General features: G+C 35.6%; 1 protein-coding gene across 1 annotated transcript in view; it reads left to right on the forward strand.

Moving 5' to 3' along the window:
* Positions 1-1,282: 1,282 nt before the first annotated feature.
* LOC149298936 (1-phosphatidylinositol 4,5-bisphosphate phosphodiesterase epsilon-1-like) overlaps positions 1,283-25,849 on the forward strand; it is a 104,532-nt gene continuing 79,965 nt past the window's right edge. The window contains exon 1 of the mRNA XM_089486787.1: positions 1,283-2,446. Within this exon, the coding sequence (XP_089342913.1) occupies positions 1,283-2,446 (1,164 nt within the window). The remainder of the gene's footprint in view (positions 2,447-25,849) is intronic.

Genomic DNA, 25,849 nt, shown 5'->3' on the forward strand with positions numbered 1-25,849 from the left:
AAACAATTCTTCTGCCAGTTGTGGCTGAAATCTTTCTTGGTCTACCTGACCTTGGCTTGGTATCAAGAGATTCCAAATTTTCCGCTTAAGTGATTGAACAGTACTGACTGACATTTTTTAGGCGTTGGGTATCTTTCTATATCCTTTTCCATCTTTTTAAAATTCCATTACCTTGTTACGCAGGTCTTTTCATAGTTCTTTTTTGCTCCCTATGGCTCAGGATCTAGCCTGCTCAGTGCATCCACGTGAGAGCTAACAAACCCATTTATACACAGAGACTAATTGCAATTCAAAAAGCTACAAGTGTGGGAAATTAACCTTTAATTGTCATTTTAATCTGTGTGTGTCACCTTGTGTGTCTGTAACAAGGCCAAACGTTCAAGGGTATGTAAACTTTTGGGTGATATCTGTTATCATTCTGATTTCAAAAGGAGCCAAACAACTATGTGATAATAAAGGGCTTCCTATGATCTCGCCTTAAATAAAAGATGATTTTTTGCATGATCCGACATTTTAAAATCAATGCCAAGATTTAACAATTTCTGCCAGGGTATGCAAACTTTTGAGCACAATAATATGTAAGCATCATTTTATTATTATTAACAGTTCGACCTGTTTAACAGATTTATTCTTTTCTGCAAGTGATTATTGTTAAGCTTCTTGGTGTGTGCAGAGCTTCTTATTCTGTTGACATAACAGGAGTTAGCCGTTCAGAGTTTCTGCATTAATATCATTATTATTTGCCTCTATGAAACAAAGTATTGTGAGGTAAAACTCTTTCCTGTTTTAGTAATGTATGTGACATAGATTTTTTTTCTTTAGGAGCAACTTACTTTTTTCAAACCATTGAAATTATGTTTACACTTAGATATAGGGTTTTATTATCTTGCATGGTTAATTATATTCTAATCTATTAGCCTATACACAAACTATTAAACATTCCCTTATTGTATTATAAATGAAACACATGCATACAATGTGTATCTTATCTATCACTTTTGTTGTTACAGAAATGTTGTTTCGCTCAGGCCACGGCAACAGTAGAGCCTCTTTGGAACAGAATGGACAGTCAAGTGATGGTTATCAAAAATTGAAATAAGAACTAAACACTGCTTCCATGTCGCTCGTGTAAACAGCTGGATCAAACACGTCATTAAAAATGCATACTCTGTGACATGCTGTTTCTTAAGGGTTTTGAAAGAATATGACCTTCCACCAATAAACTGATAACTTCATAAAATCGGTGACGAGGAAGACAGATAGTCATTGTCTGAGTGTCGAGATGACCTCTGAGGATATAGCAGCTTCTGTTGTTTTGCCACCAGCGGAGGGGAAAGTGATATCCACTCAGTCAGCCGGAGATGAAGATTCTATGAATGCTTTGGATACTAATGTTATAAAAAGACGAACCACAGAGCTGGAATGTGAGAAGGCTGATACTTTACCCTGCTTAAGTAGGTTAAAAGGCCAGTATGTCCAGAACTCTGTGACCAAGACCTTTTCACTAATGAGTAAGGAGGAAAATGCAGAAAACCGTGATAATATTGATGCCGTGGAAAAAAACTCTTGCATATCACATTCAGTTCAGTATTTCAACGTTAACTGCAAACTCTTAGAGAAAACGTGCAAGGCTAACCTACGTTTGAATCAGTTTTACAGGTCTTACAAGCCTCTGAAAGTTAGCGAACTTTGCGTGGAGCCTAGAATTCCTGCAATGCTGACTGAAATTAATTTTAAAATGGATAGATCTGCAATGGACAGGAGGGCATTAAAGAGTCATTTAATAGTGGATGAGTGCTGCACAGATGCCATGGGACAAATTCCAGAGTTACAGATAAGTTATTCCGCTGAGAAGGGTGCTTTATATGCCTCTAATAACCGTTATATTTTGGGCAGACACTCACATTGCACTGACTGCTACACCACTTGCGCTTGTGATGAAAAGGAGCCCTCTGATGGTTGTGGTAGCAAAGATGGTCAGTTAGTCCTCTGTTGCGAAAATGATTGTGTGAACGCGCAGTTGAGGTGTGGGGTGGAAAAGGCACCAGCCTTACCCCAAAACAGCAGCAACAGGCAGACATTGCCATGCAACATGCTGCTGAAACCCTCACAAAACTTTTTTGGGAAAAGTGAACACTGCTGCGAAGACCACTTAGATAATGATATTTCGAAAAACAAAAAGGACCGCTCAACACTTCTGATCAGGAGGTTTTGTAAAAACTACAAGGAAGTGAAGAAATCGGTGTATACTGGAGCAAATTCAGTTGTTAAAACATTACCTTCGGGTCACATTGGAATCAAGGCTTGCACTTACATTGAGAGAAATCGAAAGAGCAGAAATGAGCGCCAGTGTTTTTGGTTTGCATATGAGCACTTGACACATGTCCACGGTACAATCGGGAAAAGCGGTTTTCTTTGCTACTTGGTGAAGAGCACATTGTGCCAGGTAAGTGCCCCGCGTTCGCAATAAAACTGTTTATCTTTGCCCGCTAGGGACACTTTCTTTTACTTTTTGTCTGATTGTCACATTCAAGTAAATTAGTTTGCTGTGTTGCTCTGATTTTCTGTTTTTGATTAGTAATTTGATTTTTTTTATCTTTTTTTAAAGACTTGATATAGCCTGTGAATGTGTTAATTTAACCACTGCTCTAAGGTGGATGACTAAACAGTAGGTCTTGTCATCATTACAACCAATTGAATGAACAGCTGTAGGTTCATTGGTTGTTTATCGAGTAATAAGACCATTTTTCTAGTGGTAACATTTTACACATAACCTCCATCGTTTTTTAGACTGTCGTGTATGTGTGTATGTATATATGTGTGTGTGTGTATATATATATATATATATATATATATATATATATATTATACTTATTGTAAAGTATTTTCTTAATCAAAGTTAAGACATGAGGTTAAGGTAGTTCACTATATTACCTGGCTTAAGTGGAGGTTAGCTGGGTAGCTCTTTGTGAGCACTGGGAAGAAGACATTGGCATTTTGTTTCTTGAAGTTAAGGTTTACATGGTTTGACTTCACTGAGAGGGTGGTAGATAAGTGGAAAAGCATCCCAGCAGGCGTGGTGGATACTAATACAATGAAGGAGTTTAAACGTGTATGGGATAGACATATGGCCATGACTAAAACAGCATATGTTTAATGGCCAAATGAAAAAGTAAAATAAAAAAAAATAAAAAACCTAAAGCAAGCTGTTTTATGAGTGGAAAAGGGAGCTTAGCCCAAGACATGGTGGTAAAGAAAAATTAATACTGCTATGAGGTATTCTCTTAAGCTCTACAATTCTGAAAAGAACTCTTTATTCTGGCCAGCCATAGCTCTTTACAGCTTTTCTTTCTTTTCTTTTATTTTTTTTTGTATTTTTTTTTTAACATACTCGTGGTTAACAGAGATAGAGAACTAGGTTAGATGGGTCGAATGGTTCTTATCCGCCATCAAATTCATGTATTTCTAATTTTAAACATTTATGTAAGAAAACCACTGAAGTAAAACAGACAGAATACGCCATACAGACATACGATTTTGGCAGTTTTACTGTGACAATGAGACAAATGAAAAGCCATTCAGTGCTGTGCTTCCCAACACATTTACACAATTTGCTTTTAATGTTTCCCAGGGTTGTGCTTTTATCCACTTAGTGCATGGCCCTCTTGGTAATAGACACAAAATGCAACAAGATGATGGCATCTTCTGATTCTCATTGAGGAGAATGTACACTTAAGTATAAGAATTCTCTGAATAAGTTACCATAACTTTAATTATTCAATATAATTGTAAATCCACAAATGGTTGCAATTTACTGAAAATGAGAAAATTTGTAATCAACCTGAAATTATCATCCAATATATTTGTAATTACAGTTTTAAATGTAAAGATTTATTCATTAATAGCAGTGATTACTTGTTGGCACTGAGCTCACGTTTCTGTCTAATGCGCATTGTAAGAGCTCAGGCGTTGGTTATGTCTCGATGCGGCACGATTAAGTTAAATTACATGGGTGAAGATTCTTTCATTGCTTTAAATTATTGTGCTATGTTGGAGGAAGAAAATAGCTTAAAATCCCAACATTTTCTATGATTACAGCACTTAACCTGCAATATGTAGTATAATATACAGTGTCAATCGCAGTTCATGTTTTCTTTGTATTAAAAGTAAATTGATATGTAAAATTATTTATGGTCTCTATTCTATGGATGACAGATTGTATCTGAAAAAGACTAAGTTTTAATGGAGGCCCTTAATCACTCCCATCACTCCTGTGTTCCAATGGCACATTGTGTTCGCTGATCCAAGTTTAAGTTTAAAATGCTAATTGATGATTAGAAAACCCTTTTGCATTTATGTTAGCACAGCTAGAAATGTCCTTGTTTTCCCATGAAAAGTGACCCCAAATTTTTGAACAGTAGTGTATATGAGTGTTTATTCAAATGCACATATGTGTAATTTTATTTTGTTAGCTGATTATGGATTTAAAGTGGCATTGCAGCCATCATGTGCACTTTAATATCACTTTTTTGAGTTGTATAAACTCCTTTCTGGATTTGTTCCTCTTTTCCAAACCAGCTGTTTGCATTTCAAGAGCCAAGTTCTGCTGAATGCTTCTCCTGGGGCAGCTGTCCGCACAGTATCGAAACCCACCGCGCTCATGGGCACAAAGCATTCTCTTTATCTTGCCCTCTTCTTGCCTATCACAGCTCTCCTACCTGATTGTGGATTAGCATCTTACTTGATCTACTGTATAGTTTTGTAAATAAAAAAAAATTGATTCAGATTGACCATCTTCATTGTTTCTAAGTTGGACTGCCATTAAGATACACGCAACCGCATATCATATGAGTAATTTCAGTGCGAGGGCACTTTAGGTCATATTTTATTTCTGTATAGCTAAAGTTTGCAAGACGGAGTCAGCTATTTGCGTGGTGGTAAATGTTGCGTTCTTAATACCCAAAAATGGTAGATAGTTGACATCTTTTGTAAAATCGTCTTGATGTCTGCTGAATTTTGCTTAATGACACTGTAAATGATAAAGAATTTCAAGTGATATACCGTAAGTTGTGTTGGTGAAAAGAGCATGTTGCTTTTGTTTGGCATAGGGACAATAAACAGCCAAAATATAGTCTAAAATAGGAAATTTTTTTATTTTTTTTTTAAACGCTATGGAATATGACACTAAACCTAATAAAATCAGTATGACAGAAGGCATTCTAGAATTGTCAAAATGGCCTTTTATATGAAAGAAGCTATGGACATCTGCTCTGTATGTCAACTGTAGGAAAATTCCCAAGGATCACTAACTGCAGATTTTCTGTGTATCCAACCCCTAAAATAAGGACACGATGTGTTTTTTAAGATAAGTTTAAAGTTATGTTGATGAACTTTCTGGTTTTCATAAAGCTGAAGTGATCAGTTTTTCTCCACCTCATTGGATCTGTATTTCGTGGGATGTTCTACGCGAGCTCGCCTCGCGGTTTGCTCGTAAGTATTTTTTTTGGCGATTGTAATGTTGGATAGAAGCCACTGGCTTGAGATGCCTCATAAAAAATGAAGGAGTGATTATTGTTTTGTAATATACACCGTTTCACAGCGTGTGCACAAGTTGTATACAAGGCAGCATGCAAATACATCTCTTTGTGCAGAACTTTTTGGATTGTGACCTACTTATTTGCTAGTAATGGCATACCTGTTACCGGTATTTCAGAATCTGTTGAGAAATATTCCACCTTCACTTTTTTAAAGCTGGATATCTGATATTATGTCGTACACTGTAGAGAAAATTATTGGGAGACATAATTTATGTGAACTGTCATGTAAAGTTTTAGGCATGTAATAGATGTAACATGCGCCCGGTGTATGTAAGTTTGTATGTATATTTTGAATGGTAATATACATATAGTGTTATATGGCTATTATATGCCCATTGATTTTGAAGGGAACATGAAATTAGTGTAGCTGTGACCCCGTTACTTTAATATGTGTTGTGTTTATTTAATAACAAAAAAAGCAATTTATAAAAATACTAAACTGACAAAAAAGTAACAACTTATTTTTCTATAACGTCTCGGTTGGGAAATAGATAATAATTTACAGTAATCCTTTTGAATGTCTCAAACATTGTTAACTGACATTTGTGCTTGTAATACTTGCTTTGTTGGGCTATAAAACAAAATGTACTTGCACATAGTTTTTTATTATGTCACATTTGACACACTCCCATATCCAAGGGACAAACAAGTATGTTGGGGGAAATCAGGGTAGTACCTTTTATGCTCTTTGATTTAAAACAGGAAAAGGGCGCACATCAGGCGCGGCAAGCAGGTCTCAGGTGTTTCCCTTTTAGCAAACAAGGACTACCGTTCATATAGTTCATAGGATGGGTCAAATATCTTTTTAAGTGCCACTGTAGTGGGTCCTTTTAAATGTGTGATGTAATTAAAAAGATTGTATGAGGCTAACAGGAAGCGCTGCACATCCAACTGAAAGTCCTGTTTTATTTTATAAAAGATTTACTGATGAAACAAAAGCCCCTCCATAAAATGTGGTTTCTCTCTTGTCTGCATCTGTTTAGAACACTTTAATGAATACATGATGTGAGTGACCTCTGGTGGAGAATGGCAGATGTTGTCCTCTGTTGGATTTAGAAATGTAGTATATCAACTTTTGTTGTTCCTGCTGTGGAATGTATCACGAAAATAAAGAATGTACAAATGAATTCCCTAAGTCATCATATATACATCCAGCCAACCAAGTAGCTCGCAAATATATAAATCTATAGAAAGGTGAATATTTAGAACACTAAGGATTATTACATTTACTCGTTGTCTTATAGACTTAGAAGTAAGAAGCTCAGAACACTTAAGACCATCACCGATAATCATATTTTTGTCTCCATGTAATTAAAAGTAATCACCAATATTGTTTTTTGGATTTTACAGAAAATGCATATCTATAAGAACAAAAAAATATGTATCCTGTTTTTCCCATTCTGCTTATTCCCGCCACTAGATTTGGTGTTGGCATACTTATTATGATACAACCATTCAGTTGTAATGAAAGTAATCTTCTCCCCACTGATGTCTACTTGTAATTATCCATTCTATTATCCATGGTAAACAAGTGAAAGGAGCCACCATGCGCACCAAACATTGATCTAAAGGTGCCATAATGCCACCTACTTTATTAAAGAACCGCAGTAACTGGCCATATCGTGGCACAGATATGTCATATGACATCTCCTTATCTGTGACGTAATCCATAATTATTTTTTTTTAAAAAGGAGGTATTAGTGCATTTTTATACTGCATGGCCAGTGTTTCATGTGTTTTCAGCGATCCCCAATTGCTGTTCCTTGCCTGTAGCACTTCCTTCTAACATTGAGCACTATGTAGGACCTCTTTTGTTTATTGGCATAATTACATAATGTACAAAAAAATCTTATAACCTTCCACGTATGAATAAAACATTGAAAGCATGTTACATATCCTGAAAACCCACTGAAACATTTTATATCTACCATAGTACTGACGAAAACACCTACGGCATAATGTTGAGTGCTGCAAATAGCACCATTATTTATGGATTCCTTGTAGTGTATAGCATTTCAAGAAGAATGACAGCAGGTGTAGAGCTAGAATAGTACAAGTGATAATGTTTAATGACTTGATCTGTAACACAAACAGCGTTCGGTTTCTGTATTAATAATACATTTAATGAAAAGATAGCTTTCCATTTTATTCCTCAAAAGGGACAGTTTAATGTCCCAGATTGCTATTCCGAAGAATAATGCATATTTAAGTACTTTCTGAGTACTTTAATATATACATTACCAAAGCTCCATGTCTTCTGTGCTCCAGCAATTATTATGATTACTTTTCAGATTTTTTTTAACCATCGATTAGGCAGCCAATTGGTGGCAGGAAAGTGATCCCATTGAAATCTATAGCAGCACTTTTCATCCATGTGCAGCAGCGTTTCCAGAGCTGGAGGTGACAAATTCATACATGAGTGCCATTATATCTGCCCCAAAAAGCTAATGAAGAAGAGTGATGTTATTTGTACATAATAATACATATGCCAACGCTGCCATACAGCTTATATATTCACTGTATGAGCTGTTTTGGTAGTGCATGATATATTATACACATTGGTGAATATATATGCTCCTAATAAAAACCCTTCTAAATTTGTGAAAAATTTTTTTTACTAGAGTACAACAAATAAAGAAAGGAATATTATATATGGGGGGTGACTTTAATTGTATAGTGGATCCGAAAAAGGATAAAAAAATATCTATAACATCAACATTAGACCCCTATATAATAACAGAAGCAAGAAATATATCCGCCTTTATAGAAAATAACCAACTGTATGATATTTGGAGAATCTTACACCCTAATGAAACAGATTTTACCTTTTTCTCCCAATCACATAGATCCTATTCTAGAATCGATTATATATTAACGGAACCAGACAACCTAAAATCAATAATAAGTTCTAATATAGGGCAAATTACATGGTCAGATCATGCACCGATTTTTATTAAATTTAAGAATAACCAAAATTATAGAACACATTGGAGATGGAGATTAGATGACACATTATTAAACAACATGGAAATATCAGAGGAACTAAAGAAACAAGCTAATATGTTTATTGAAACAAATAACAATGGGGAAGTAACAAATTTAACATTGTGGAATACGTTTAAATGTTATATGCGAGGATGCCTAATAAAAATAGCTTCTAATATTAGGAAGAAATCAGCACAAAGTTTAGCAGATCTATATATTGAATTAGCAAAAAAAGAAAGATTAAATAAAGACAATCTTAATATAACAAATACACTAGAACTTAATAAAATAAGAACAGAAATTAACATAAAACTAGATGAAAGGGTGGAGAGGGGACTCTTAAAAATGAAACAAAGATGGTATTACGGTAGCAATCGAGTAGGTAAATATTTAACTAATAAATTGAAATATGAAAAGAAAAAAAATATGATAAAAAAGATTATAGTTGGAAACGAAACCCATTTAAACCCAACAGAAATTGCTAAATGTTTCGAGAATTATTATAAATCATTATATAATTTAGAAGGCCCTTTAAAATCACAAATCGAAATTAGAAGATATTTGCAATCTCTTAATCTACCGAAGTTAAAAGAACAACATTTTGAAACATTAGTTGCTCCAATATCTGAGGAAGAAATTAAAACATGTATAGAAAATTTAGAAAAGAAAAAAGCTCCAGGGCCCGATGGGTATACAGCGACATTCTATCTAGCATTTAAAGATATAATTATTCCATTATTATCCAAGTCCTTTAGAGAAATAGCAAATGGTTTGGATTTTCCTTCTGAAATGTTATTAGCCTCTATATGTCCAATATTGAAACCCAATAAAGATGCAAGTAATGTATCTAATTATAGGCCTATCTCATTAATCAATATAGATATTAAAATCTATTCAAAAATTTTAGCAGAAAGATTGAAGATCTATCTTCCAGAATTAATCCATCCCGGATCAAGCAGGGTTTATTATAGGCAGACATTTATCTGATAACACTCGTAAGATAATAAACCTGATGGATATAGTTAATAAAAGATCAACATATACAGCTTTTCTTGCATTAGATGCAGAAAAAGCTTTTGACCGAGTGGACTGGAAATTCTTGTCTGAAACCTTAGAAATCTTCGGCTTACCCAGCGAATTTAACAGACAGATTTTAGCATTATATAAAAATACTACTGCTCAAATTACAGGATTAATGACAACATCAGATAGCTTTAAAATAAATAATGGAACAAGGCAAGGATGCCCTTTGGCACCATTACTTTATGCTCTCTCAATTGAGCCTTTAGCTCAATCTATAAGAAATTCTAGTGGGATAACAGGTATCAAAATAAATCAATACGAATTTAAAATTACACTGTTTGCAGACGATATTATTTTAACACTATCAAATCCGGATAAATCAATAAAATACGTGCTGGAAATAATAGAAAAATATGGTAAATTTTCCAACTATAAATTAAACATTAATAAAACTCAAATTATTGCTATTAACCAAACTAAAGAACAAGCAGCATTGATGAGAACATATATAAATGTAGCTTGGAATATCGATATATTAGAGTACCTAGGAATAAAAATCAAATTTAACCTCAAAGAAATGGTAAGAGAAAATTATTATATATTAATAAAGAAAATGGAAATAAAATTGAAAAAATGGAAAGATCTTGAAATCTCCTGGTTAGGGAGAATAAATGCTTTTAACGCATATTACTTACCAAAAATACTATACTTATTAAGAGCGATCCCGTTAAGAGTCCCCTACTCTATCCTTTCTCAAATCCAAAAGCTGATATCAAATTATATTTGGCAAAACAAACTTCCAAGAATCCCCTTTAATAGATTAACTAAAAAAATTCAAGCAGGAGGTCTCTCGGTTCCTGATATTAAAGATCTCCATGAAACTTGTATGATGTATCATCTACTCCTTGTGGATAGACCTGAGCATGATAAAACTGCATGGTTTATAATTGAAAAAGGAACTATAAATCTTTTAAGATTTTCAGATATTATCTGGATGATATACGAAACAGATACATATATTAAGACCGAAAGCTCAATTATTAAGGATTTAATTATAACAATAGACAAAATGAAAAAAATAATGAACATAACAAAAGGATTGCTATCCACCACACCAATAGAGATCTTAACAAACTATATAAGGGATCTGGACCTAACCAAATGGAAATATACAAATATTAAATGTATTTCCGATCTATATAATATACGATCCCTTTTATCCTGGTTCTCTATTCAATCGAAGGGGGAGCTCCCCAATTCAGAATTATTTAATTATATTAGGATAAAGCATTTCCTTAAAACAGTTGACTATATAAACCTTCCAATACTTGAAGAATTCTTAAAAAAACATCATAAAACTAGATTAATCCATCGATTAACTATGTTAAAATACAACTTAGAAGCAGATAACAGCATCTCTATTAAAGAAAAATGGGAACAGGATACTGGAGAGATTTATTCAAAAGAAAAATGGTTACATGCTTATACAGAAATTAAGAAATACTCACACTGTTTAGGGATGCATGAACTCCATTATAAAATTATTCATAGATGGTATAGAACACCAGTTCAAATCTCTAAATATGACAAACAAACCTCTAAACTTTGTTGGAGGTGTGGTAAAGAAAACGGTACAATTTTTCATATGTGGTGGGGATGTGAAGAAGTGAGAAAAATAGTAGAAACTCTCTTCAAAGTAATTAATGAATTAGTTGGCTGCAAAATTGAGCCTTCCCCTCAAATTTTTATTCTACATATGGATCTCACGAAATTTAATAAAATACATAGAAACTTTATAATGCAACTATTATTAGCCTGCAAATTAGTTATCGCAAGGAATTGGAAAAAGAGTGGGGGAATATCCTGGGATGAGATCCAAGCTCAGATCCACTTTCAATGTAAAATGGAGAAAGGCTACTATGGAAGCATAGCTAAAAATAATAAATATAGAGATATATGGAAACCCTGGATAATCCATAATTAATATGGCGCTAAATAAAGGGAAAAAACAAAAAATAAACAAAATTATAATACTTAAATAAGAGATATCCTTATATTTGTACAAGGAATGTGTGTTATTAGGAATTTGCAATAATCTAACTAATATATAAATTTTTGCCTGCAATTAAAAGATTACGTCTAAATAACATGAGAAAGGGACATTATATATATTTTATTCCTATGTAATGTGCAATATGTTTGTATGTGGAAGTCCTCCGTGGAATTGTGAAATTGTATGTATATTTATGTATATTTATTATGTATGAGTCTATTTTTGTAGTTATATAAACTAATAAAAATTAAAATTAAAAAAAAAATAAAAATAATACATATGCCAACGCTGCCATACAGCTTATATATTCACTGTATGAGCTGTTTTGGTAGTGCATGTGTGTCCTTTTGGCTGAAGTTGGATATGATCAGTTGACAAATTAGTGAATAGAGCCAAAAGGTGAGGTGCTATTTCTAAATAATACTATTCTTACAGTTACTATTCACTTATTCTACTACTACTTCTAATAGTTGGACTCAAAAGGTTTATATAGTGCCCCCCCTCCACAACACACGGGTTGAGGGAAGAAAAGGAGTTGAGTGTTGCCTCCCCTTAGTTAATATAAAGTGCTAGGGAGACTTGTTTCATTTATCTTTTTATTTTATTTTTTAAAATGTTTGATGTGACACACAACGTGATTAAAGAATCCTCTAGTCATATGCTTTTTTTTTAAAAATCAACTCAACACTCCTCCAGTCCTTAATTTACATACATTTAAATGTATAACTGTGATTCTGGTGCAAGTTTTTAAAAAGTGGCCTTATCACAATAGTAATTATAATGTAATGGTCCAGTCAGCATGAATATTTAATTTCTGCCTGTAATGGGAACCAGGGGGTCTCAGTGGACGTCCCTGGCCTCCTTCGTTGCAAAAGGTAGCTACAAGATGGGTGGCAGCTCCGGGTCTCAGAGTAAAGGAGCTCCTCTGGAGAAAAGGGGTCTCCAAAAAATCCGTACCACCAGTCACAACATGACATGCCAGTTAGGGAACACACTTTATTAGGACTGGGCATAGTGTATATAGCCACTTTACCAGGTGAGGGGAAATTAACATACACAGGAAAGGATTAACATAATTAACACAACACAACACAATGGCAAGGGGTTACACAGACAACATCGGCAAATGTATGGCAAATACACAAGAAGTAAAGAGATTAGGGAAGTAACACTTAAATGTAGACTATATGGTGAGTCATTCTTAATGTACATAGAAATGAAATGTAGAGTGTGAGAAAATATAAAACGTTACACTTAAACCACTGCAAGTCAATATAAAATTGCAGTCCCAATAATATTCTTAAAACAGGACACCAATGTTAGAACTATAACCAACTATACAAATACACAGTAACTTAGACATTAAAACATTTCGATAGCATTAACAAAACAGAGAAACTATAATAAGTGATATAACCAAAATAATATTGTATTAACAGAACCATATCCCGTTACATCTCACCCATTTTCAGTCATTTGGGAACAGAGCTGTCTTGCTACGGAACTCTGCTTACCATTATGGAGGGACCAACAGGTTACTTGTCGTCGTCGTCTTCTTCTTCTTATGATAAAAAATAATAAAAAGTCTAATTATTAAAAAAAAATCCCGACCGAAACATAGAAAATATAACAGGGATTTTAACCAAAATAATCTCATATTAGGAGCACCCATGTTCTGTTAAACTGGCTATAGCAACAATATCGCTTTTCAAACGTCTTAACAGAATCACTTTTTATGAAAACACCTTCTCATTCGTATTGACCTCATCGGGCTTTGTTTTGCAGTCTGCTGTGCTTCTGGATACATCTGATGCTCTTTTACTTTATTTGAGTTACTGGAACCCTTTATAAACACCTCCTAATTGCATAATTACAGTATCCGCCTTTTTCATGAGTTTGTTAATGTTCCTGCTCTTGGCCTCACATTAAGCGCTGTCTGTCTTGACCTGTTGGTTACCTCGCCTGCAAATTCTACTTTAATCACCAGGAGGAAAGTGGTCACTGATTGTCTAAAATATGAGTCTCTCCCTGTTAACCCATAGCTATTGCATCATCAATCAGATCTTCCAAAACCAATCTCTCATAAAATATTTTAGATCTTATGGATCTATTTTAGATGCAACAAATGTTACATTGTATAGCCTCTCCTGTTAATTTTTAATTATAAATATAATAATTACCTTTTCGGTGAGCTTCAGAGTGTACATGAAAACAAGCTTTTTACATAGAAATATTTCATTGATCAATCAAACAACAAAATACAATTGTAGACTAGTTGCTGGACGTTTGTTCTTGTGTTTTACAGTGGGCGTTTCTCTTCACAAAGAAAACAAAACACATTTTTATTACTGTTTAGATCTTACAGAATTATCTGTTGACTTAAAACAGGAACCCTATAAAATGTGCATTGTTTGTGAAGGCGTGGTACCCATACCATAATCAACATGTAATGAAGGATATCACCTATAACTGACAAGCCTTGGCTAGTTAAACATTTAAAAAAAAAAAAAACTGCCTAACAAGCATAGGCGCTAATTCCGGAGATTAACACCTTTCTGGAACATAAGAAGGATAAAGTTAAAATAACAGCAGAGCAGGTAGAGGCATCAAGTGTTTCTTAACATTGGGCCTTTTCAGATAACAAATCATGTAACAGGATATGGGCCTGGGTTTAACATGATCAACCAGTGTATATTTAAGAAAAAATAAAGTAGTAGTGATTGAACTGGGCTAATCCGCCTTAAATCAAATTCCGTAGGTTCTTCTTTTGTCTGTATTTATTTGACCGTCTTGCCAATAACACTTTATTTTTTAAGTGTTTTCTTTTATTGTGCTAAACCTCTGGATCCCGACCATTCTTCTCATATATTATTGGTAAAATTGGCAAGATCTTTTTTTGAAATAGATATTCCCTTCTAAACGTTATGCATTCGTTGTATAGATCGAGATTTGTACCACACTTCAATGTGGATAATGTTGTACATTGTTATACAACACATTGTGTAATATATTTATTGAGGTTCTTTAATTTCGAACCATATCCAGGGCAGTTCAGTGAATAATAGACCTAAAACTGTATATGGAAAACAAAATATGTTCTTTGGAAAGTTGCGGTGGATTTATTAAGGCGTGATGTCTAGGAGAGTTTTCACTCCAATAAGATATATGTTTAAAGTGTTTGCCGTCTGGCAAAGCATGTTTAATATCAGTGTTTTGGTCCTCAGGCGCGTAAAGGGCTTTCCTTACATAAGGGGTGAGTCGGGATTAACGAGCTGATCCTGGGGTCTGTCCTTGCTCAGTTTGTGCTGTGCTCCCCTCCACTGACATAATTAAACACTTGATATGATAGCACAGAAACCACTGAGGTCTCCCCGCAGTGAAATATTTCTTTGTCGATCTTGTATTTATAAGAAGTAGCCCAACGTCTTTGCCTGGTTGATTTATATGCCAGAAGCTGATCACTTTGGTAATGAACAAAATTCTACCAGTTAGAGCTTTAATTTTCACTACTTCACAAATACATGAAATGTTATTTCCTAGTGAGAATTGGGTTTTTCGAATTTCTAGCTTGTGGGCCATGCAGATGATTATACATTTTTTTTTTTTTATTTTTTTTTTTAAATCTGGGTAATTGTAGGTTTTAATGATTTTTTTTTTTCAAAGGTTATAGCGGAATAATGCAAATAAAATTGTTGAAAATGAAGTGTTCGGGTCACATGACCAGGAGAGGGAGACATTGCCATTTTGTTTGGGAAAGCAGTTCAAATTAATTGTAAACAGCACATCTTCCAGTGTTCCTTGGCTCTTAACGTAATGGGATAAGTAATGTTTTGAATTTCCCATATAAGGGAAATTACACTTTATTCCTAAACTCATATAATTCCGAAATGAGCCTGCACATTTTGAAAACCTAATAAAGACATTTATCACCAATGACATTTATACTTGCTTTGAATCATGCACTGTTTGTTCTATTGAAGCAGCGTAAAATATGCCCAAACTGTATTTGCAGAACAAAAAGAAACCTCCATAGATTGCAGGAATATTCTTAAATTCTTTATATATTTACAACTAGCCTATTGCATCAAAGGGTTATTAGTATGTGCTTGTGTATCTGAATTATTAGGCGTAATCTTATTTTCTTTTTGCGTTCCACCACCCATCCTTAGTCATCTCTGGTAATGCGCAACTGTTTTTAATGATGCATTACATGACTTTAATTATCAGCAATGTAAACATGCAAGCATGAGTGCGCGTTCACAGAAAATGACAAATGCCAGATATCAGCTTTAAGTTTTTTTTTTTCTCTGAGTCTTCAAGGAGCCTTTTCCTCATTAACTGTAGCAACAAGTTTCACAGGATCTGTTGAGGTGAGGCAGGACTATGTGAAATTCAGCAGAACGATTATGATTTGGCTTCCAACTGCTTTTCTGTTCATTCATAGACATTTCCTCTGATGAGAAGCATACTCGGTACTGAAGTGCTTGTTCCTCCTGCCTTTTTTTTTCTTTTTCTTTAAATCCGCTTTTGTTTCGCAAATTTAATTCCCTTTTTAAGTGATTTGTGAAGAAGTAGATGGGACCCAGGAAATGTGTTGCTTTCTAAACAGGTACACAATTTTCTTTACTTGATTGTAGCACTGTATGTAATATTGGGAATTGTCATATATTTTTATATGTGTTTTATGTCAGAATACATAAGATAACGCAAAGCTTTGTTGCTTTAACATTCATAACGAGTTCGATGTATTGATGGCTATGGTGTTCTAACTAGCTAACTACCATAACACTTGCATAACTTCCTATTATATTCAGTTTCTAGGAACAGTCTCTGTTTTTAAATCCAAGTATCTTGCCACTACATTATAATTTACAGCAGCTTTAAAATTAGGGTTTAACAGACTATGCCATTCCCGATTTGTGGTTAATTTATTTTATGTATTGTGATTGGTGTTGTTTTACTTTCGTCTAATGGAAGAGTTTGAATGGAAAACATTTGAAATGTTGTTAAGCACTGTTCTCTCTGTGAATGTCTCCCATTGGAATTAACACAGCAATGCCATATTTCACATGTGAACAGAGATGTATTAGAGTTGTATTTTATTATAATAACATGAGGACGAAGTATGTAGAACAGTAATGGTTACCCTCTTAGATAACGATGATATAGTGGTAGTGTAGAATAACTGGGACAAAGAATTGTAAATAAATAGAAACATGTCTTGTCTATGTCCTTGTTTGTATAATGCATTTGTTATCTTTAAAAAACGTTGCCATTAAGTTCATGTTCCAAGCTTTTTTTTTATTATAAGTGTATGTGTGTATATATATATATATATATATATATATATACATAACCCCCCTTTGTTACCTTAGCAATACCCAAAGGGTATTTTTACATGGAAACCTTTTAATTACGGCTGCAACTAATGATTATTTTCAGATTAGTTGGCAGATTATGTTTTCAATTAACCGGTTAAAACAACAATATGCAAATTTATTTAAAATAATTTAATGAACAAACTGGGTGTTAAAAGCAAACAGCAGAATAAAAAACTTAAAATTTACATGTTTACAAGTGTGTCGTACTCTGTGCACACAACACCTTTATCACAACGGCATTTCTCTAATCTTTCTTTTTATTTTACTATGACATAAAAATAAAAGCTACAAGGTAGAATAACCTGAACTCTATTTCTTAAACTAGGTTTTAATACCTAAAAAAGTTTTACTAGTAAATATTCACATGTAAACTATTTTTTCATATTTCATAAAAACTATGATTGAGAAAAATGCATTTCTTGTTTTTATTACTAGTTATGCACATCTGACCCCAGTCTTGCCACTCAGTCCCCCTGATATGCCTTATGCCCCCCCCTGATATGCCACTCTAGACTTACTAATGCATCCCCAGACTTGCCCCCCCCCCCGTGCTCCAGACTCTCTGGTGTCTAGTGGAGACAGCCAGCGTACGTCTGCACGATGCGCGTAGACAACCTCTGCTGCTGCCCAGCACCTCCGCCGGGGCTTCTATGATGGAGCACCGCAAGGTCATGTCATGCCAGCACTTCGTCATAGAAGCAGAAGTAGCCGGCAGCAGCAGTGGTTGTCTGCATGTGTCACACAGACGTCCGCTGGCTGCTAGAGAGGAGGATCCAGGTCTCCTGCAGCGCTGTGGGGCATCTGGATCTTAGTCTTATAATCCGGCCTCGATTTGAGGTCGAATATAAGAAGAGGGGTATTTTTCAGAGCGGTTAATTGATAATGAAAATTGTAGACAGCGATTTTCATTATCGATTATTATCGATTTGTTCGATTTAATTGTTGCAGCCCTACTTTCATTTCATTTTTAAAGGTCGTACATCATTAATGGCATTGAAAATTGTTGTACATGACCCCCCTTCTGCCTATTCCCGCTCTTAGTTTTGGTGTTTGCAAACTCATTACGATACAACCATTCAGTTGTAATGGAAGTAATCTTATACCCACCGATGTCTAGTTGTGATTATCCATTCCATTATGCATGGTAAACAAGTAAAAGGAACCACCATGCACACCAAAGATTGATCTAATAAAGTAGGTAATGTCACATACTTTATTAAAGGACCGCAGTAACGGGCTATATCGCGGCACATATGTTTTCATATGGTGCCTCCTTATCTGTGACGTAATCCATAATTATAAAAAAAAGGTGGTATTAGTGCGTTCTAGAGTGCATGGCCAGTGTTTCAAGTATTTTTAGCGATCCCCAATTGCAGGTTCCTCATCTGTAGCATTTCCTTCTAACACTATCTAGGACCTCTCGTTTATTGGCATTATTACATAATGTGCAAAAATTCTTATAACCTTCCACCCATGAATAAAACATTGAAAATCATCCTGTTGGTTAGTATGGGGAATATAAATCACTTTTTATACATAACCCCCTTTGTTACTCACCTTAGCAATACCCAAAGGGTATTTTTATATGGAGACCTTTCATTTAATTTATATCTATTATATTGTATATATTGTTTTTTATAAGGTTGTGCATCATTAATGGCATCAATTAATGCTGTACATTCCGTCTCGGTGGGGTTAAAAGTAATGCAGTAACCCTGATTCCACTCCATGGTAAGCAATACAGCCATGTTAGGATTGGAGAGGACTTGCCAAGATTAGAGTAACTTTGATGTAGCGGCTGGTAAAGCACTATATGGCCATATAGTAAGATGGCATACCCGATATTTATGCTTGAAACGTGTTATTATATAGCATTTGTCAGTATGTATTTACTTGGTGTGTGAGTTTTACTAAGTGACATATATTATTAAAATCAGAATTTATTGAAATTTCTGAACGTCACAAATTTTAAAGTGATGAGTAACAACCTGATTATGTTTACGTTTAATTTTCTTGCTAAAAGCATAAGGTTGATTTATTTATGCTAAAGGTCATCTACCTTGTAACTAAAAAATACACAATTAAGCTTTTCTGTAATGAGATATTCTGTCCACACTGTGGTTATTCTCAGCAGGTAGCTCCATTTATACTCTACCGTTTGGAGCTGTGGCTGAAACAAGGTGGGTGTAATTCAGCAACATATAGAGACAAACTACTTGTCTGCGCTAACCTGCTTTTGGTATATTTGCATTACCCACAGTATTTGCGTACTCGGAATACGTTTAGTGTACTTGATCTCGCTGTATTTGTTTTTTTCCCAAAGCAAGGAGCAAACATTGTTCACAAAGTACTTTTGAGACACAACATGCATAACTGTTTTTCAAACCTTTTTTTTCCTCTTTCACATTTTATTCTTTTTATTGTGCCCTCTCTTGTGAGTGCCAGAGGAAACGTCTTCTTTTTGTTGTGGGGTAGAGATATTGTCAAGACTAACTTTACGATACATTGAGGCGTAAAGTGAAATTTTGGTGCAAAATTGTTAAATTGATGCAGTAACTGCCGCAATCCACTTTTAATACTTTCTGCTAGAAATGCCCTTTTTTTTGTCACACTTAGTAAGATGAAAACAGTGGTCAATTTCATTGGATTTTATGAAAGTGTACTATATACAAGGTCTTGCTAATATTAATGGTCAGGTTTGGTCTGGTTTTCAACACTTAAGAGCAGAAATGCTGTTAACCACATTGTAAGATTATCACCTTGAAGTGTCATTGATAAACTAAAATGATCATTACTTGAAAACGAATGAACACTTTATTCAAACACGAATATGTTTATTAGAGGCACACAGGCATGTCTTTTCATTGGTGCAGTGCTCTTATTTGCATCTTTTAGCACCTTGAAGAGTGACATATAGGTCACAGAATAGCTGCGTTTAATGCCAGGTGATGCATATATGTGTCACTCTGAGCACATTCAGAGACATGGAGTGGTTTTGTTGATTCCCAGAGACGCAGGCAGCAATCTCAGAGATTTCCGCACGTGTGATGGCTTCTAGAGACAATCACGTGCGCATCAACCTGCGGCTGGCAAACGCTTTCACTTCTCTTTGCCACATGAGTTGGACTGCTGGAGATCATTTTGATAATCACACATACTGTGTTCAATAACACATGGATGCAGAGCCTTGCTCCCTGATAGTTTGTGATCAGCAGGAAGAACGATCACAATGAGAAGACAGTTTCTGCCTCATTAAACAAGCGAAAAGAGATGTGACTTTTTATATTTTGATACTTGCCTAGTAATTACAAAACCTAATGCATTAGTTGTTTTTAGGATCTGTACGGATCCTATTTTTTTTTTCTCTTTTCATTTGCGCTAGCTTTCAAACGAAAGCCATACTTGTTTGTGAAACCACCCCTCCCTCCAAAAAAGTATGTGATAAGTAAAATATGGATGAAAAGACATATTAAATGCTTCAGCATTAGTCCTTAAGTGGTTAATTAAACATCCCACATGTCCTATGAATATATACTCTTCATCATACAATAACACATTTTAAAATCAATTATTTTTGCTACAAAATAAGCAAAATGTTATATGGATATCATGGGGAAAAGTATCAATTAGTTTAAACAACCTTCAACAACCTTAGCACATTTTCAAGAAATGACTTTAATTGCTTTATTCATCAAAACTTGTTTCACTTCTTCATTGAACTGAATTAATATGTTGCAATTAATCAATTGCTCAATTATAAGTATACTAATAAACTGCATATTCACAGAATTTACCTATTCAGACATTTGGAGAATAAACTTAAGGATCAGATTTTGATTACTAGCCATTAGTAGTGACCGGTTTAAGGTATCATTTTTACATCACTTTTGTAATTTATTAAAACAGTACATTGACTTCTATCTGTGGTTACAAATCAATGGGATGAAAAATGTAAGAATGTGCTCTTATACAACAGTCATAATTGAAAATACAGTTTTAGAAAGCAAAACTCTCAGGCTAGGACAATCCCATGGAAGAATTGTTATATTTATATCCCTTGGGGCTGAGACAAGATCAGTTCAAGTTTTTTTGTTTTTGTGCCAGATGATCTAAATTGGAATAAAAAACAAACAATCTACATTTGACTATAGTGGGAAAAGATGATTGCCTGCATTAGAAGCCATGTGTTAGACAAATGTAAAATTCTGAGCTTTATTGTGTCATGATCTAAAATCACAAGATACACTATATAAACAAAAGTATGTGGACACCTGACCCATAACGCCTATATAAGCTTTTTGGACATCCCGTTCCAAATCTATGAGCCTTATTATGGACGCCCCGTCACCCTCTTTGCAGCTATAACAGCCTCCATTCTTCTGGGAAGCCTTTCTATAAGATTTTGGAGTGTATCTGTGGGAATATGTGCCCATGTATCTAAAAGAACATTTGTGAGGTCAGGCGCTGATACTGGACAGAAAGGCCTGGCTTGTGATTGGCGTTCAAATATATCCCAATGGTGCTCGGTGGGGTTAAGGTCAGGGCTCTGTGCAGGCCATTCAAGTTTCTTCGCACCGAACTCATCGAACCATGTCTTTATGGACCTTGCTTTGTGCACTGGGGCACAGACATGCTGGAACAGGAAATGGCCTTCCCCACACTGATGCCACAAAGTTGGAAGCACACAATTTTCTAAAATGTCTATGCTGTGGCAATAACATTACCCTTCACTGGAACTAAGGGGCCTAGCCTAAACCCAGAAAACAACCTTTACAGTAGGCAGGAGCTTGGCATTGCACATAGTGATCTTCGGCTTGTGTGTGGCTACTTGGCAAAGGAAACCCATTTCCACGAAGCCCCTGACAGACAGAGCTTGTGTTGATGTTTCCTCAAGTGGCAGTTTGGGACTCTGTAGTGAGTGATGCTACAGTGGAAAGGCGTTTTCCACATTATGCGCTTTGGCACGACCCCGTTCTATGAGTGTGTGTGATCTTCTGCTGCGTGGTTGAGCTGTTACTCCTAGATGCTCCTGATTCATAATAATAGCACATACAGTGGACCGGGACAGATCTAGGAGGGCAGACATTTCATGAACTGAGCTTTTCATTGTGGCCCACTCTACTGTTGATGTTTGTTTATGGCGATATGCTTTATTTTATGGATGTAGCTAAATACACCTAAACTCAATAATTAGAAGGGTGTTCCTATGCTTTTGGTCATATAATGCATACTAGTTATAGAGAAATGCATTTGTGTTTACAGTCACATTGAGAAGTTCTTGTTATCCCTGGGATGCCTTGTGGGGTCCTTGATGCATTGTGGTATTGAGGATTCTATATTGGGTAGCTTGCTTTGTTTTTATAACGTAGAATGCTTGTGATTATTCCAATGTACACTTCTTTAAGAAGCTTTACATAAACATGTGTTACATCAGAAAATACAAGCAACGTGCAACTCACACCAATTTCATTTTGAAAACCAAATTTATTTTTATCTACTTCTAAACAAATTATTTTTTGTGAAGGTTTTTTAATAAATCATGTGCTGAAAATATCTAGCTACACAAAAAAAATGGAATTTTAATAATATCAAGGTTTACTATGCACCTTTCTTTTTTTTTTCTCCCTTTAACCTATAACACATCTTGAAGATGCATCACATAACCTCATCATGTTTTTTATGTGAATTTTGACAAATATATCAGCATCAAGATAATTTATACTTAAGTACTAAAATCTGTTAGATGTTGCTGTCTATTGCCCAAGAATTTTTTCTCCACTAAAGAATGAAAACATGCTTTGGATAGAAATAAAGCTATCCTGAATCTAAGACAAGACAAGAGAATGATTAAGGTCTTTATATCAGGAAATGCTTCTTATCTGCTGTCAAATCCAATAAACACCCCTCCTGATGGCTTTCATATACCCCCTATGTCGGAATACATCTAAGACTACATGCTGCGAAATTAAGAGATGTTCTCTTGCAATGCTCCATTACCGAAGGCATTGTAGAAGAAACCTTTCTTTCCCATGATCACTTGGCGATTTGTAAAGCATTTCTGTCCTTTGCTTTAGTTGCCCGTTGCATATGTAGCATGTAAAATGATTACAAATCTCTGTGGAGGATCCAGAGAGCAGGGTGGCCTGATTCTCTGACAACGTGAAAACCTGTTTTAAGAATTCCAGGCCAGAATTCACTGTGGGCTATTATAACTCCCCAATGGAAAGTAATGGACACTCACCTGGATTTAATAATCACTCATTTATTTAACTTTCTTAAACTGTCAGGTTTAGATAGGTTGCCCTACACTCCAGCCAGTAGAGTAAAGGGAAAGTTGCAAGCTGGACTGGATAAATCTATATAGGAGGCAGAAAATTTTTTACAAGCCAGCTTTTTTTTAGAAATTGGGAAGAGAGATCTTCGAGAGAGATTAATGAAAAATAACACACATTTATTCCACCTGTGAATATTGTGTAGACCTGATTGAGAGACTTTGTGTTGTAGTGTTTCTATATATGTGGCTATATGGTGAGGATAAGTCCCACCTAAAACTGCTATATCTCTGGTAAATTAAAAACGATATATATAATTAGATGTAGCGGATATATAATGTTTTCATATGTTTTTGTGTAAGGATTACTTACCGTACACTTCACAGGTAAGATATGCAGCAATGGATTAATGAAATAAGGCCCCACAGGCAGCCTTCTTACCTTCTTTGTGTGCTATATCACAGTTCACAGACAACACAAGTGACACTTGTTTTGTGAGTTGTGAATCTGAACATGTATGTACATGCCAACCCTGACCTCAGTTAATTTGCTGTTAGTGTTTACAACTGCTATAAATTACTTTAGGTGGTCTGAAGGCCCACAGAGGGTGGTCCCTTACATAATCCCAAATAGTGTGGAACAAACTGAATTTGCCATCGCATGCCAAACTTGCAAATGTTCCAGGTTTTAATAATTTGAATAGCTATAACATCATTCTGAGCCACCCATATTGAAGTACATCTACACAGAACATCCCCAAAATGTCAGCATTTGCCCATTTGTTCATAACTAGAAAAAGATTCACACTTTTTAATTTTGAGATGTGTTTGAGCCATACAGCTGTTTCCCAGTCTGATCTCTTAAAACTCAGTAGAATTTAATATTCTATCTGTAATATTAATTGACCGAACATTGAGTGGTTTTGTATTACTGGTTTCTACCATTGTTAATGCTATTTTGAAAATGTAGGTAAAATCTCTTTGGTATTGTAGCCAGGCTTTAGTAGTGATGTCTCTGAGTATCTGTTAAAACACATGCTGCTCCTTACATTTGCAGTCTACGGTACACACTCCTTGACGCTTCCTGGGGTCAGCATCCAGTAGCTCTCCCTCTCCTAGGGGAATGGCTTTGCGTAGTTGCAGGGCTAGCAACACCCGAGACTAGTCACTGCCCAGTTCCCTCCCACTAAAAGCCTTTTTTCGGGCTAACACCACCCTATTATTGGGACTAGCTGCACCCCCATGTCAAAAGTGAGAGGTAGTAGGCAGAACATGGGAAAAGAGTGACCATAGACAAATGCCACTCCCCTGCATTCTACTGGTTTAACGGGTACTCGATACTTAGCTCCTTTGCTGCCTCCTCTCCCCGTCCCCCGGGAGTGTCGCAGTCCTCGCCATACACGGTCCGTGCTGTGCCCGCGTCTGACGGGTGCTTGCGGCGTGCCTCCTCCGCTGCTGTCCCAGCAGGAGCAATGATGTGCACGTCCGTGTACGCCATGCCCCCTTCTTGTCCTATACCCCTGTTGAGGTGACAGAACGCGCACTGCAAGTCATTATAGTTGGGTGCTGGACTTAGAAGTGCAGCAAGTTTAACAGCAGAGCACTATCTTCCATTCAGTGCTCGGTTGTTTTAACGGCTGAGATTAATACTCTGCAGAGATTCTGTTTCGATTACCGTTGCTGATATTTTTGCCTGATCATGACTACCCTGATTTCTCCTCTTCTGACCCGGCTTGCCTGACCGTTGTTTGGACTTCGTTACTTGTTCTTTGAGACTATTGTCACTATCTCTGCACACTGGGTTCCTCATCTAATCCAAACATAATATAAGATTAATTTTATGTAAATCGTAAAGATACATTTTACAAAACATTTATTTTTAGGGCAAAGAACGTAAAGGAGTTAGACAAGGATCTTGTGTCAAAGTATAGTAAATACTAATGAACAGGTGGCAGTTTCGTGAGTCTGATTGTGAGTGTATTGGTTTCAACAGCTGATTATTTTGTGGCCGGAAATTTTTGAGCTATTAGTTTTCATAACCAATGCAGACAGAGTCTGACGCTTCAACTATAAACACCTTCTTAAATCTTTAAAGCAAGACGGATCTAAAAAATAATCATCCATCTCCATCACTCTAAGCATCTCAAGCATTTGCTCTGTCCTCAGCTGATCACTGCCAGTATGTTTAGTATGTAATGAACTTCCCAGTACTTTGACACTTAGCCTAGCTATGCTAGGAAAATACTAGATTTTCTCTTTGCATTATGAAAAAAAAAAATATGATCTTATCATGATCAATTGACAGTTCTGCATGGGGGGGAAGCTGTGGGAGGTTAAAGGCAAATTCTAGCCATCATATGCATATGCTGATTGGTGCCCTTAAATTATCATGGTTTCTCCCTATGCACTTGCCCCTTCCACCCCTAGCCCTGCTATTTCTGCCATGTGATATTGTTACTGCCAGTCAGCACCAGCCTTGGCATAATGAACATCATGGGAGGCTCTAACGAGATCCCCCATTCCCATCCATGGGAAGATC

The sequence above is a fragment of the Sceloporus occidentalis genome, unplaced genomic scaffold (assembly GCF_023333645.1).
Source record: "Sceloporus occidentalis isolate IW3139 unplaced genomic scaffold, rSceOcc1.0.p SCAF_30, whole genome shotgun sequence".
Lineage (NCBI taxonomy): Eukaryota > Metazoa > Chordata > Lepidosauria > Squamata > Phrynosomatidae > Sceloporus > Sceloporus occidentalis.